This window comes from Parasteatoda tepidariorum, chromosome X1 (assembly GCF_043381705.1).
Source record: "Parasteatoda tepidariorum isolate YZ-2023 chromosome X1, CAS_Ptep_4.0, whole genome shotgun sequence".
In the NCBI taxonomy this organism is placed as follows: Eukaryota; Metazoa; Arthropoda; class Arachnida; order Araneae; family Theridiidae; genus Parasteatoda; species Parasteatoda tepidariorum.
The window spans coordinates 7519721-7534138 of NC_092214.1; the positions used below are offsets into that span (position 1 = coordinate 7519721).

Consider the following 14418-nt stretch of genomic DNA (forward strand, 5'->3'; position numbering starts at 1 on the left):
ATTACTTCATTTTCATCAGTCTCTGAGGCAAACTTGGATCTACAAGAAATGTCATCATCTTTCATTTGCAAATTATTTGAATATTGATCTTCTAATGAAGAATTTTTTCCGCATTCTGAATCATGTAAAGGTGAAGAAGCTGTAAAGCATTTATCTTTCAGGTAAGTTCATAGTAATCATTTATCATTCAGGCAAGTTCTTATATATTGTGCACTAAGTAATAAAAATTGAAGTGGATTTAAAGAAAAAAAAAAAACATTGTAAAAGAGAACCAGAATTAAAGTAAATCTCAAAAATAACTTTTAAAGAAATTTTATAGGATAGCTGAATGAGTTTTTCTTTTTCCAGTAAATTAGAGAATTCTCTAAACTTACACCCCATAAAAAAGATTTTTATATAATCGTTTTATAGGTAGGTACATATTGTGTCTATTAAGTTTCAGATGTTAAAATATATTTTTTGTGTTTACAAGGTTTAATTGAATTTTAAAACAAGCTGCTGACATTTAATCCAAAATGATTTTTTCTTAAAGCATGGCTTCAAATTTATCATTCACACAGCCTTTTAGCAATATTTTTTTAATTGAAAAAGGATATTTAAGGAAATATGAATAAAACTATTGCTAAGCACACAATCTTTTTGAATTAACAATAGAGCTGTAAATGTATGCTTGCAAATTTACTATTTAACTTTTTGTTTACATTATCAAATTGAAATTCAGTCATTACAATAATGTTTTCACAAACTACCATTTTAAAAACAATGCTCTAATGCAGCAATTCCCAATTTTTTATAATCATGGAACTCTAAATAATCTATCTCCTTTTGACAAAACCTTGACTTTATAAATGAAGTTGATTAGCAATTGTAAATAAATTAATTAATAAGCTTATAATTATTTTGAAAATATCTAATATCAAGAATGAAATGTTTCATTGCCTTTCCATAATGGTCTTAAAATTAAGTTTAATGTCCAGCAACAGTTGAATTTGCATTTTTGGGCTGCATCTAGTCTTCTAAATTTTTTTTGGTGCTTGTTAATGTGTCACAGGTCTAGAAGTGACATTTTGCATAAACAGGGTATCTGTTACATTTTAGATTTTCAAATTCATGACTTTCCATGACTTAACGAAGTTACTATTTTCTCTGACAAAATACAATAAATTTAAAAAAGCATTATTATAACATTCATTGAAATGATAGGTATAACCAAAAACTGCCATACTCTGCATTTTCATATTTATAGATTTTAAATTTAAAAAACAGTGTAAAGAAAGAGTTGAAGCAATGAAATAGCTGAAAAAAATACAAAAGCAAATAATTGTTTTTCCTTTTTTCAGCAGAATTACATCCTGAAGATACTTTTCTTGTTCTTCGGAGAAGAAAGAAATATGCCTGATTTTTCTGTTCTCATTTCAGAATAATTCTTAAAGAACACGATAAAAACAATTTCTATCTTAATCAAATATGACTGTGAGTGGGGATTTTGTTACAAATTCAGATATTCGGAACACCATAAAATTCGGGGGAGGAAGGTAAGTTCCATTTTAAAAATTAGATTTTTCGGCAACCTAAATCCATGACTTTTCATGATTATTTTAAAAAACACTTGAAATCATGACATTTTATGACAAATTTTGTTCTATTCCAAAATCCATGACTTTCCAGGTGCATGGATACCCTGCAGAAATATAACAGGAAATATAGAAATTATTTTGAGAAATTATAGAAATGTGTAAGGAAAATATTTTAAATTATAGATCTAATTTTCTTATAACAATAATCAATTTTTTTATAATACAGTACAGAACCCGTTATCCGGAAATCAGAAAACCAAAAAACCGGAACGAAATACGACAAATTTTCCCGCTACTTTTTAAAAAAAAAAATTTTTTCCTCATAAGATTTTAGGATTTTTCGTTCTTTTTTTAAAGATGTTTACCTTACCATCACTTTGGTAATANTCCAGGGTTTAACAATAAAAAAACGGCTTTTTGTAGCGATTCAGAAAACCGGAAAAATCAGTTATCCGGAATATCGATGGTCCCGATCGTTCCGGATAATCGGTTCCCAACTGTACACGTACTATTTTAATACATAGATATTATTAAAAACTAATACAGTAGGGAACCGATTATCCGGAACGATCGGGACCATCGCTATTCCGGATAGCTGAATTTTGCGGTTTTCTGAATCGCTACAAAAAGCCGTTTTTTTTATTGTAAGACCCAACTGAAAAAAAACAAATATTTGGAAATAATCTTAAAAAGAAGAAAAAACGATGAAGTAATACACTAATTATTATTTCCAAAGTGATGGTATGATAAACATCTTTAAAAAAAAAAAAAAAAAAAAAAAAAAAAAAAAAAAAAAAAAANAAAAAAAAAAAAAAAATCCTAAAATCTTATGAGGGAAAATTTTTTTTTTAAAAAATGGCGAAAAATTTACCGAATTTCGTTCTGGTTTTTTGGTTTTCTGGTTTCCGGATAACGGGTTCTGTACTGTATTATGCAAAAACCATTTTCACACAAAACTTTAACTAAAAATGAAAGTTTGCAAAGATAATTAAAGTATTTTAAACTACAAAAAAAGTCAGATTTTGAAAGAAAAAATATTTTTTTAAACATAAATGACAATTTAAAACTTCATGATATTAAAAACCCTATAGCGATAATTTCAAAATAAAAGGTATTTTTAAAGTAGTGAAATTTATGGAAATAACAGTGGAAAAGTATTGACAAAACCATGTATATTTACGATCACATCCTGCAAACTGGAAACCATGAAAACGAAGTTAAGCAAATGTACGTTCTGAGATTCGCATGTTGTAATAAATATAACATCAGGATTTTAAATAAAAAAAACATTAAAAAATCAATAGCGATAAATGCCAAAAAAGCATTCAAAACATCTCATCACATACTGAATACTAAGATGTGCTATTCTAATTTCTGTTGTTATAAAAATATCATGTGGAAAATATCAGGATTTTAAAATATAATGTTAAAATCAACAGCAATAACTGACGAAAAATTATCATAATTTCACATAAATTCAACCATAATCAGGTGCTTCAAAAATAGGCAAAACAAATTAATTATTTGAGTTTGCCTATCCTAGTAACATTGCATGAAGAAAAAAAAGGATTTTAAAAAACTTTTTGAATATTCATAGCAATGACTGACGATAAAAACGACCAAAACAATGCAAGGATTTACATGGTATAGGTGCAATTCAGACGTGTCAAAAGATGATGATTCAAATGCTGGATTCGAATTTCGAGTATCATAATATCAGGGTGTTAAAAACCATAAGAAAATTCAATGGCAATAACTGCCAAAAAAAAGGTATATGGATTTACGGTTTAAAGGTATATGGATATGGAATCAAGCACATTAGAGTGATTAGTCAATGCAAAATTTTCATGCAGTAATATGCTAAAAATATTAATATGATCTAATTATAGCTAATTAAAAAAAGGAAAACAATATACTACATTATTTAGACATTTGTTTTGTTACAAATCAATATTTGTAACAAAATAGTCTCCCATTAAAACAGAAGTTGGAAAAAAAATGAGCACATTAATGGAACCACTGACATAACAATTCTGGGAGGAATTTTATGTTAGTGGTTTAAGTGATGAACATCAAACTTGAGAAAATTGTGAGTATGAAGGTCAGGGGAAAATAGGAAAATTTGCAAATGAATTGGAGGTGGGATGAAAATACAGGATGTAAAGGAACTTTTCACAATTTATAGGAAATATAGGAGCACAACGAGACCTGAAGGCAGCCAGACGGGATGTGAAAAATCATGCATGTGTATTCGGAGATGTGAACAAGAACCTGATTGGAGAGTTTTTCGCATGTGGTGGATACACTTACATTTCATGCCCACAACAGATCCTGGAGTGGGAAGCAAAGGGGATTTGCCTATTTTTCCTCCTTTTAAACTAGAGTTACTGGTAGCATCTTGATTATCTGTGTCTGAACACTTTAAATTACCTGTATAAAAGAGTAATAAATGTCAAAAATAAATAAATAATAAATAAATAAAGAGACAAGTAATTATACAATAAAAAAAATCAAATAAAGAAATAAATGTTTGCATGTTTTTTGACAATGAATGCAACACATGTTTTTGAAAATATATTCAAAATTTTTACAGCATTTATTAATATTAAACAAATTGAATTATTTAGGTATAGTTTATGCCTTGAATACATTAATTAATACATAAGAATTTTTACAGTTGTAGTAACTGAAATGCCTTAACACATTAACAGCCCCGAGATCGAGAGAACATGAAAAACATGCAAGGAGTTGGATCCTACTTCTCATGCCTCTCATGTTAACTCATGACGAATCATATGGCTGCAGATTTCTTACTCATTGAGCATATAATATTTTAATTAATTTTATTCATAGAATTGTATTTTACAGAACCTATTTACCAAATTTTAAAAGTTTTTACTTAATTTATGACGCTTCTCTTTAAAAAGATCGTTGTAATGAGCACTTTAAAATGTGAGACTTTGCATTTTATAGAATTCTTGTAATACAGATATTTCACACTTTTTTAAAACATGGGCTAATAATCAGGAACAGATCAATCTTTAAACATTTTTAAATTAATTTTCAAATACAAATACTTAAAAACCCAAAGATGCACTTAAATGTTCCCTATTAACAGGAAAAAAAATTGAAATTTTCTATTAGAGTTAGCAACAAAGAAAAAATAAATCAATTTTGATTTGCCAGTCAATTTTGGTTTGGTCTCGATGGCGTCATAAAAGTTCAATGTCTGGTGTTCATAGGGAGTAGTAACAAAACAACGCTCGTTAGATAATGTTTTCCTCCTGGGAAAAGTCAGTTATTACTCGGTAGTTTGTAATTATGAATGACGCCTAATCTCGATGTTTAAAGACCGAGACTTGACCAGAATACTTGCTCGTTCTTTGTTTTCTTAAAGCTACAGTCATGTAAGATTTTTCAGGAATTGGAGTGCGTGCTTCGGTACCGGCCTCGGTTATGTGCAGCCATTAAAATATAATCATTAGTTAACTGTAAAAATTAGCAATTTAATTCTTGTTTTATAGTTGTCAAATAACTGTTTAATTTTGTAACAGCTTTCTGTTTCTTAATTTCAGCTACTACGTAAATTACTATGCAATTTATTGAATGTTGGGAAAAACAGGGTATCTGCTACATTTTAGACTTTCAAATTCATGATTTTCCATGACTAATTCCAAGAAGTTTTCATGACTTAACGAAGTTATTATTTTCTCCGACAAGAAAGCAACAATAAATTAAAAAAAGCATTATAATAACATTAATTGAAATGATAGGTACAACCAAAACTGCTATTCTCTGCATCTTCATATTTATAGATTTTAAATTTAATAAACAGAGTAAAGAAAGAGTTAAAACAATAAAATAGCTGAAAAAAATGCAAAACAAAATTTTTTTTTTCCATAGAATTATATTCTAAAGATACTTTTCTTGTTCATCTGAAAGGAAAGAAATACTCCTGATTTTTCTGTTCTCATTTCGGAATTAAAAAAAATAAATAATAAAAAGTCTTAAATCACAGAATTTAAAAGATAATTCTCACTAGAAATGATGTTTTTTCTTTCATTTCTTGAAAGAATACCATCATTTTCAAAGAACATGATAAAATAATTTTATATTCTAATAAAATATGCCTGAGTGGTGATTTTGTTAGGAATTCAGATATTTGAAACAGGATGAAATTTGGGGGGAAGGGAGCAAAACATGGTTTTGGTGTATCTTTGGAGCAACAAAAAAAGCAATTTTGGAGCAGCGAAACAAAGATTTGGAGCATATTTAATAAAAATTAAAACAAGAATTTAATAAAAAGAGTTTTTAATTTTGTTCATTAATGACATCTTATTTTTTACACTTTTTCGAAGGTCCTTGCATAAACAAAATAAGTTTCTTTCTGGTATCTTCCAATGCTGTTAAATAATCTGCTATCTTCGACTTAGCCTCAGATAAGAGGATCAGTCCGCTTTCTATAATCGACATGTCTTTATTATTTAACCCATCTTTAATAATTTTTTCAGCTGTGTCTAAGAGATCTTGAGAAGCCTTCAATTTTTTTAGCAAATCAATTTCAGCAGCTTTCAATTTGCTTTCCTCAGTTTCAGTGTTTTTACATTCTTTTTTCTCAACCTCTAATCAAGCAGAATAAATTTTAAATGCTGCACGAGTCCCTTTAATCATATCTTTGTCAACTTTAAAGTCATTTAAACCCCCAGCTGATATGATACACAACTTGTTGCAAACCATTAACACTATGCAAATTTAAACTTGCCCTATTGTCAAGTAGCTTTTTATTCACACATATGATCAAAACTAAAACCTCTCTAGTACTAAAACCTCTTTCAACATCGGCATTCCCATGTGGTATGCACAAAAGAGCTTTAAAAAGCTTTGTTATAAGAAGATATTTGATATTTCCCAAATTATCTTTCTTCACAAAATAGTTAAAGTACACACAAAAACACATCAATTCACAAGTCACAATATAGTTCCAAAACACATATTTGGTTCAGATTCATTTGAGTCAGAAGAATAACCTTCCAGTTCTCCATGTAACAGTAACAAAGATGCCTCTTCAGGATTTATAATGGATGGGATTACTGTTGCCAGATATCTTATTGACTTAATAGAAGTGTCTTCCATTCTCATTACAGGATGCAACACTTTAAGATGGTACAGTAACATATTTTCAAAAGGCAACTTTTTTGCACATGCCATAGACCTGGCACCTAAATACATAGAATTTTTTTCTGAAGAAGATGAGGAAGTCATCGCATTTGTGGTATCTAGTCCAACATCTATTAATTTTGAATTTTGCCAAATATCTGCGTTTTCTACATCCAAAGATTTCAAGTCCTTTCCTGTCAAACTAAGAAAAGCAGAACTCTTTAAAAAACACCCTAACAATGCTTAAACTAGAGACAAAATTTCATCATACAGCAAGTGAATCAATGGTGTCTCAGTTTGGAAAAGACCTAAAAACTTATTTAATATAGCCGAAATATTTCTTAAAAATGAGCTTTTGGCAAAAGCAATTTAAATAAATTCAATATTGAGTGGCTCATACTATTTTTTAAATTAATAATTACTTTATTTAATTCTGTAAAAGGTAATTTAAAACTCTAATTAATTTAACTGTTATTTAAGGTTATTGAGGGCAATTTTCTTAAAATTTAAATAAATGTTTTTTGTAACAGTGTATTCAACAAAACATTAACAAGATTAATATTGATCATACCGAATTTATGAAAATATGTAAAGAATTAAGCAAACTTTAATATTTATATTACAAATGCAAATTAGTGGATGGCCCCTAAATTTTTTTAATTAAAATTGGTTACCTGTTACAGTATTTCATTAATGAAATAATTAAAAAAAATTTTATAATTTTTAAATACAAATAAAATGAGTATTGAAGCTAAAAAAATTTTGTGAGAAGTAAATTATTATATTGTCCCTACACTAATATTTAACAAATCTGTGGTAATTAAAAAATTTTATAACAATTGTTTTAAATCAAATCATTAAGAGATGAATTAAAGTATTTTTGAATGACAAATCTGAAAAACATAAGATCTTTTTGCTGCTTTAAAAATTCTGAAAGCCCCTTTCTTCATATTTAGTTAAAATCTTGCCTCTAAATATTAAGTTTTTTCCAAAAACAAAATAAGACCACTAAAAATTTTGAAAGTAATACCACAATAAAAAAATAAAAAACTCAGAATTAAAAAAAAATAGTTTTCAAGAAACAGTAAAGAAAACAGTATAATAAGTAGTTAAAAATGAAAAGAAAAATTTTACAAAAATACTACACTATCATACCAATAACACTTGGGAGGTGAGAGCCAAAATTTTTGTTGCCTTTACAATAGTATAGAACTGATTGTTTGAATTTTTCACACCTCTCATCAGAGTGGCTTCCAAACACTTGTAACGCTACATCATCGAGATCATCAACAGACTGTAAATTTCTAACATAGTCAACAACAGCTTTGATTAAATTATTGGGAATGACCTAGAATAAAAACTTAAGTTAAATTTCAAATTAACATACTCAGTTATTAAAAACATTATTTCTTTTTCAAAAAGCGATATATAGGGAAGGATTAGTCCTCATGACCCTAGCTTATTGACATAATGCTTGATAATACATACTCTCAATGACAAAATTTAAAACAGTGGCTTTCAATTCTCCTTGAAACATCCTTTCTAAAATACATGAGAGATTCAGAAGAATCGGGTAAAAAGAAAATAAATTTGGTAGAGAATGTGTTTTCCTTCCAAAAACAAAAATTTATACAGATAAAAACATAGAAGAAAAAAAAACATCTTACTATAACTTTTTTACAATTAAAATGATAGCTCAAATAAAAATTTAACAAACCAACTGGTATTTAGTAGGAGTATATTTTAAATTGGAAAAAAAAAAACTACTCTTAATTGGGATGTTTGCAATTGCATGATGAGAGTAAAAACTCTTGACAGTTCTAATCTCAGATCAGGTTCTGCATTTTGAAGCAATTTCCTGCTTACTGACAGACATTATGTTTCAAATGGTTTCTACATTTGTAAACTTTTATTTCATTTATAAATATTTAATAATTTTTTTTTAAAAAATTACATAAAATGTTTTTAATAGCTTAATATCATTGTGCACCTAAGAAAAAAAGTTGAAAAATATAAACATTTTATTTAGAATAATAAAAATAAGTATAAAATATGAAATAGAGTAAAAATATTTTATTTTGAAATTCATCTTCTACTACACGCAAAAATCAGATTATTTTTTAAAATTTATTTTAAAAAAAAACATTAAATTAATAGGAAACATTGAAAATACATACGAAATGACAAATAGAAAGTGGCAAACAGAGTTAAAGCTCTTGCGACAGATGTTACAAACTATATTAATATTTTAATAAGTATCCTTTACTATTATTACAAAATACATAAAAAACTAAAATTTTTAATTTTATATCTGAAGCAGTTAACAAAAAAACTAAGATTTTTGTTAATGGTGGAATGCCATTTTAATAAACAGTTAAAAGTGTTTATTTTAAAGTTATATTGTCCTTTGTATCATGGGAGTGCCCTTTATTTTTTAGATAAGTTTAGGTTAAATTTAAGATATATTACAGGAAAAAAAATAATGCAATACTTACATTTCATTCAGTTTGACCTAACAGTATACTTATTAAAAAGCAGAAGTCAATTAAAAAAAGCTCTTTAGCTTTTTGAGAACCATCAATAGTCAACTCAAATAGCTTTGCATTTTTAAATAAAGTTAAGAGAGATCTGTAATCATGATTAATGTATATTTTTTGAAAAAAAAATTATAGCAAGATTGCAAGTTTATGTATCTGAATTCTTTGATAAGAATTGATTACATCTATTAGGAATATAGCAATGAAAAGTTACTAAAAGTTTCTAATACACATTTTCTGAGAGAACCAATACATTCATTAACAGATTGCAGATCTAAAGGTTGAACTTTTTTAGCATTGATTCAAGTTTATCATGCACTCAGAAAGTGATACTTGCACGTTGTAATGACAAATTTTATTAATTTACATAAGATGTAAGCTATTGCTAAGTATATAAGCTTTTGCATGCCATGAATATCAAACTTAGAAAAGAACAAATGAAATACAAGATCTTGACAAAATATACTAACATTTTCAAATTAGTAACAGAACAAAAAATATATGTACATATATATATATGGGTCATTCTCACGAAAACTGTCATTTTTCAGTTCATAAAATCCCAAAAAAGTAAAGTGAATAAAAAGCTCTGAAACTTTTTATATTAANGCCAACGCCTCCTATAACTGAAAGCCTCCACACGGTTTTTTATAGGTAGTCCGATCAGACCACTGTGAAGGATATCCACTTTCCGAACGAGTCACTTAATACAAAATCTACTTAAAATAAGAAAGTGGTAGCAAATATATGTCTATAAATTTGTTTTATTTATGAATATTATTGTTTTGCCTTATTCACTTGTCAACCACTACAGATTCAATTCTCAAATATATATGATAAATATCTCCCAATAACTTTAATAAAAGGTTTTGGGTTCATGCGCACAAACGATTCACTTTATAAATAGTCTGCGCGGACTATTTATAAAAAACCGTGTGGAGGCTTTTTTATATAGGTGATGGTTGTACCCAATAAATGAAATAAAAAAAGAAAGAGAAAATAAACTTGTTACCAATAAACGAGTTCAAATCCCAGCTATGGTTAATCGATACAAACTCCACACCCGGCTTGCACCGACCACAGTGCTGACGTGAAATATCCTCACTGGTAGACGGATCATGGGTTAGAGTACTCTTGCCGGCATGCTAACCATAGGAGGTTCTCGTGGTCTTCCTCACCATGTAACACAAATGCGGGTTAGTTCCATCAAAAAGTCCTCCACAAAGGCAAATTTCTCCCAATACTTGATCCAGGAGTTTTCTTGTCTTCTAGATTGGGTTCAAAATTACAAGGCTGCGGTGTTGAACGTTAGTAGTCGTAAATCCAAAAATTTTGGATCGACTGTTCAATAAAATGTAAAATATCTCTTAAACTAACAAAATGTTCAAATTTAATTATTACCTAATAATAAAATTATTTAATGAGACTTTTGATCCAATGATCTGATTTTCAGGAGCTACAAAGCAACCACAACAGTTTGAGGGCATAACCTTAAATTTGCTAATTAATTAATGTAAATGTTAATTTTAAGTTACAAAAACGTACTTTCTATTAATAAAGTTAAATTTTTTGACATATTTTAATTCCTGACTCGCAAAATATGGGAAGGGGGAGGATCTGGAAAAATATGGTCCCAAATAGTTTAGGCATGACAGCGGTTGAAAGTTTGGATAACTTAAATTTACTTTCATTCTTTGCTTTTATCGCTTATATTCCGAGAACTTTTTAAGCACCATATCATGTTTTTAACTGCCCTGCAGTCGCTGCAGGCCTTCACCTCTTAAACTACCCCACAGAAGAGGATTTGTATTCTTTTAATGCCATAGAAATAACAAAAACTATTCAAGCACACCATGAAATATGATTCTATAGAGGATACGACACCAACCAACCAACCAACTTTTTAAGCAAATTGAAATTTTTTTCACACAATTATAAAATTCATTTGTCCTAAGACAATGATGTGTAAAGAATAATTTTATTACTAATTTTTAAATTTTTATTCATTTATTTAATAATAGCAGACAAAAGTTTGAATTTTAAGATTTACAAGTTTTTGCACCATTTTAAGGAACGTGATTGTAATTTACAAAGTTCGAAATTTAGACTAAATCGTTCAAAACTATCGAGAAATTAAATTTTAGATATACGACTTTTCTAAAATTGGATAAATCAGAAACTATTAAACCAATTTCGTATTTCGTATTTTAAAATTATGTACTTTAAAATCGTGTTGAAATATGCAGACCTTAAAGTCATTCCTACTGATTATTAGATAAAATAATAAATAATAATTAAAAAGCATTTATTTTCAAGGAATCATATCCAACTTAAGGTAGTGTGCAAGTAGTTTTCGATTCGCTTAAAAAGTCTTAAAGGTATGAAGAGTTAACTACTTAAGTAGTATCTGCTAACTCTTTGTGATTTTCCGGAAGGTTTTATTTTTGCATTTATTGTGGCGATACAATTTATATATCTTTAAATAAATCTTTAATATCTTTAAATAAATGCGGTTTAAATTGATTTTTATTAGAACTACATTTGAATAATTTAAATACATATATAATTAGCATTGCCTGATCTTTTTAATTGAATTTAAATGTTATTTGAAAGAAGCTCGAGCTTTCAATATGGATACAAAAAGCCTTTTCCGAGCACAATGAAATTTATTTAAAAAAATTTTTTTTAAAAAAATGTAAAAGTTGCCAGGTATAGTAAGCGATGTTTTCAGGTATATAGTCAGGGAAAATAACATAAAGTGGTCTCATTAATATGGACATTTGTCTTTGTTTTCGTATTCCACATTAGTTTTGAGTATAACCATACTGATTTTTATTTCAAAGTAAGTAGTGGTAAATAAAAAAAGGCACATAATTATTAACCTTCTAATTAATGTAGAATAAAATAGTTCGGGTACGGATTTTTTTTCCTGTGATATCGTGATTATAACCACACTGAAAATGTCACGTACCTGGTTTATCCACTCTGTTCTTCATGTAGAGAAATACTCAAAGAATGAAAATTAATGTTTAGGGTTCATAACTTTCAACCGCTCTCTTGACCAAACTATTGAGACCATATTGTCGAGATGGAAAATTCTTCGTAAAAGAGGTATATTTATTCAGAAAAAGTACGTTTTTGTGCCTGATTTCGAAAGTAAAACAACATTGTGTGCTATAGTAAATTATCATATTTAAGGTTAGGCCATCTAATCATTAAAATTGAGTCTTAGTACGGGAAAATTTAATAATTAGATAAATCGAGCGGAACTAGAAAAGCTGGCTACTCTTGTCATGTTGTAGTGAAAGCCAACAAAATAAACGTGGAAGGCCCGCCGATTCTCTGGGATCACGTGCTCTTGCAGTACGGACGTCCAGTGCCCCCACGAAAAATGATCTCTTCAATAGACGTAACATCCTCCTTCAAAATTGAAACTAGAATTGAAACTAAAAAACTAACAGGTAAGATTAGATTATATTCTATTTTTATCCTAGGCTCGAATTTGTCATGTAAGAATGGTGTTTAAATTGTTTTGAAGTAACAATAGAACGTTTATTTTGCATTTAAGAGTTTTTTTTGTTTTTCTTTTATTTAATTTTGCACATGAACAGATTCCTTAAAATGTCACGAAATCAGAAAATCATTTGAACAATTTCTGTTATGTCTGTGGTTGACTAACTTTAAAGCCCCAAAGGAGGAATGTAATTTGCCTCGAATATGCTTAGTGATTAAAAAAGTAAACAAAAGAGCAAAATTTCTTGTTATAGTAGTTACATTTTGGTTGACATTGAAATGGCACATTTTTTGCCGTGTCCATTTCTTAAAAACGCATTTCGAGTTGTTTCCTTTGTCTAGAACATGCATTTTGAGATATGTCCATTCTCTTTGAAAACGCATTTTGAACTGTGTAATTGCTCAAGCACGCATTTTGAGCTTTTTCCTTTTCTTAAAACAAGCATTTTGAGCTGTGTCAATTTATTTACAAAACTCATTTTGAACTGTGTATTTTCTCAAGCACGCATTTTGAGCTTTGTCCTATTTCTTGAAACAAGCCTTTTGAGCTCTGTCAGTTTATTTACAAAACGCATTTTGAACTGTGTATTTTCTCAAGCACGCATTTTGAGCTTTGTCCTTTTTCTTAAAACAAGCCTTTTGAGCTCTGTCAATTTATTTACAAAACGCATTTTGAACTGAGTATTTTCTCAAACACGCATTTTGAGCTTTGTCCTATTTCTTGAAACAAGCCTTTTGAGCTGTGTCAATTAATTTACAAAACGCATTTTGAACTCTGTATTTTCTCAAGCACGCATTTTGAGCTTTGTCTTATTTCTTAAAACAAGCATTTTGAGCTGTGTCCCATTTATTTACAAAACGCATTTTGATCTGTATATTTTCTCAAGGACGCATTTTGAGCTTTGTCGTTTAGAGGTAGGCAAAATTCTTTTTTTTTTATTATCATTTATTGAATTTTAATATATTGCATTTGCTACCACTAGGAAATATATTTTCTGAAAATGTGGAAAATTCGTAAAAATTCAAGTCTCGGCGTTATTTCTTTAGGAAAAAAAAGTTTTAGAAATAAACGAATTATTTATCAAGTGAAATTTATATACCCATAGTAAAAAGTTATCCATATAAAAATAAAAGCTTCAAACTGAAAACATATAGTAAAAGGGAGTCTCAGGATCTGGGGCTGTAGCCTCCCGCAGGCTATATTTTTAAGGACCTTTAACGTATATTAAAGATTGATTTTTGTGATTTTCCAAAAAAAATATTCGATATTTTTTACGCATAATTACAATTTCCTTTTAGAGTCATAGGAAGTTTTCCGTAGTTTTAATTGTAATATTCAGTAAAGGGAAAAACAAATTACATCACTGTCCCTCACCCAACTCACAAATTTTTTTATTTTTTGATTTAAGTCACAAGTTCTTGGTTTTTTTTTCTTAAATTTTCTTTATCCCTTTAAACCTTTAACCTTTACAACTTCCTGGAGTCTCCCTAAACTTCAACGAAATCTTCTTATTTGAAAACATAATAGAAGACGAGGACATTAGGCCTATTGCAGTGACTTGTCATTATTTAGACATCAATAACATGTGCAGTGCGCGAAATAAAAGGCCACCTTCTGGGACTCAACATTAATA

The 14418-nt window shown here is 28.6% G+C and overlaps 1 protein-coding gene across 1 annotated transcript in view; it reads right to left on the reverse strand.

The window, feature by feature from the left end:
* The window catches only part of LOC107436628 (constitutive coactivator of PPAR-gamma-like protein 1 homolog), a gene marked incomplete at its 5' end in the record, with an annotated part of 46351 nt that extends 38269 nt beyond the window's left edge, over window positions 1–8082 (reverse strand). The window contains 3 exon segments of the mRNA XM_071187799.1: window positions 6–139; window positions 3786–4007; window positions 7890–8082. Of these exon segments, the coding sequence (XP_071043900.1) occupies window positions 6–139; window positions 3786–4007; window positions 7890–8082 (549 nt within the window).
* Window positions 8083–14418: the final 6336 nt, after the last annotated feature.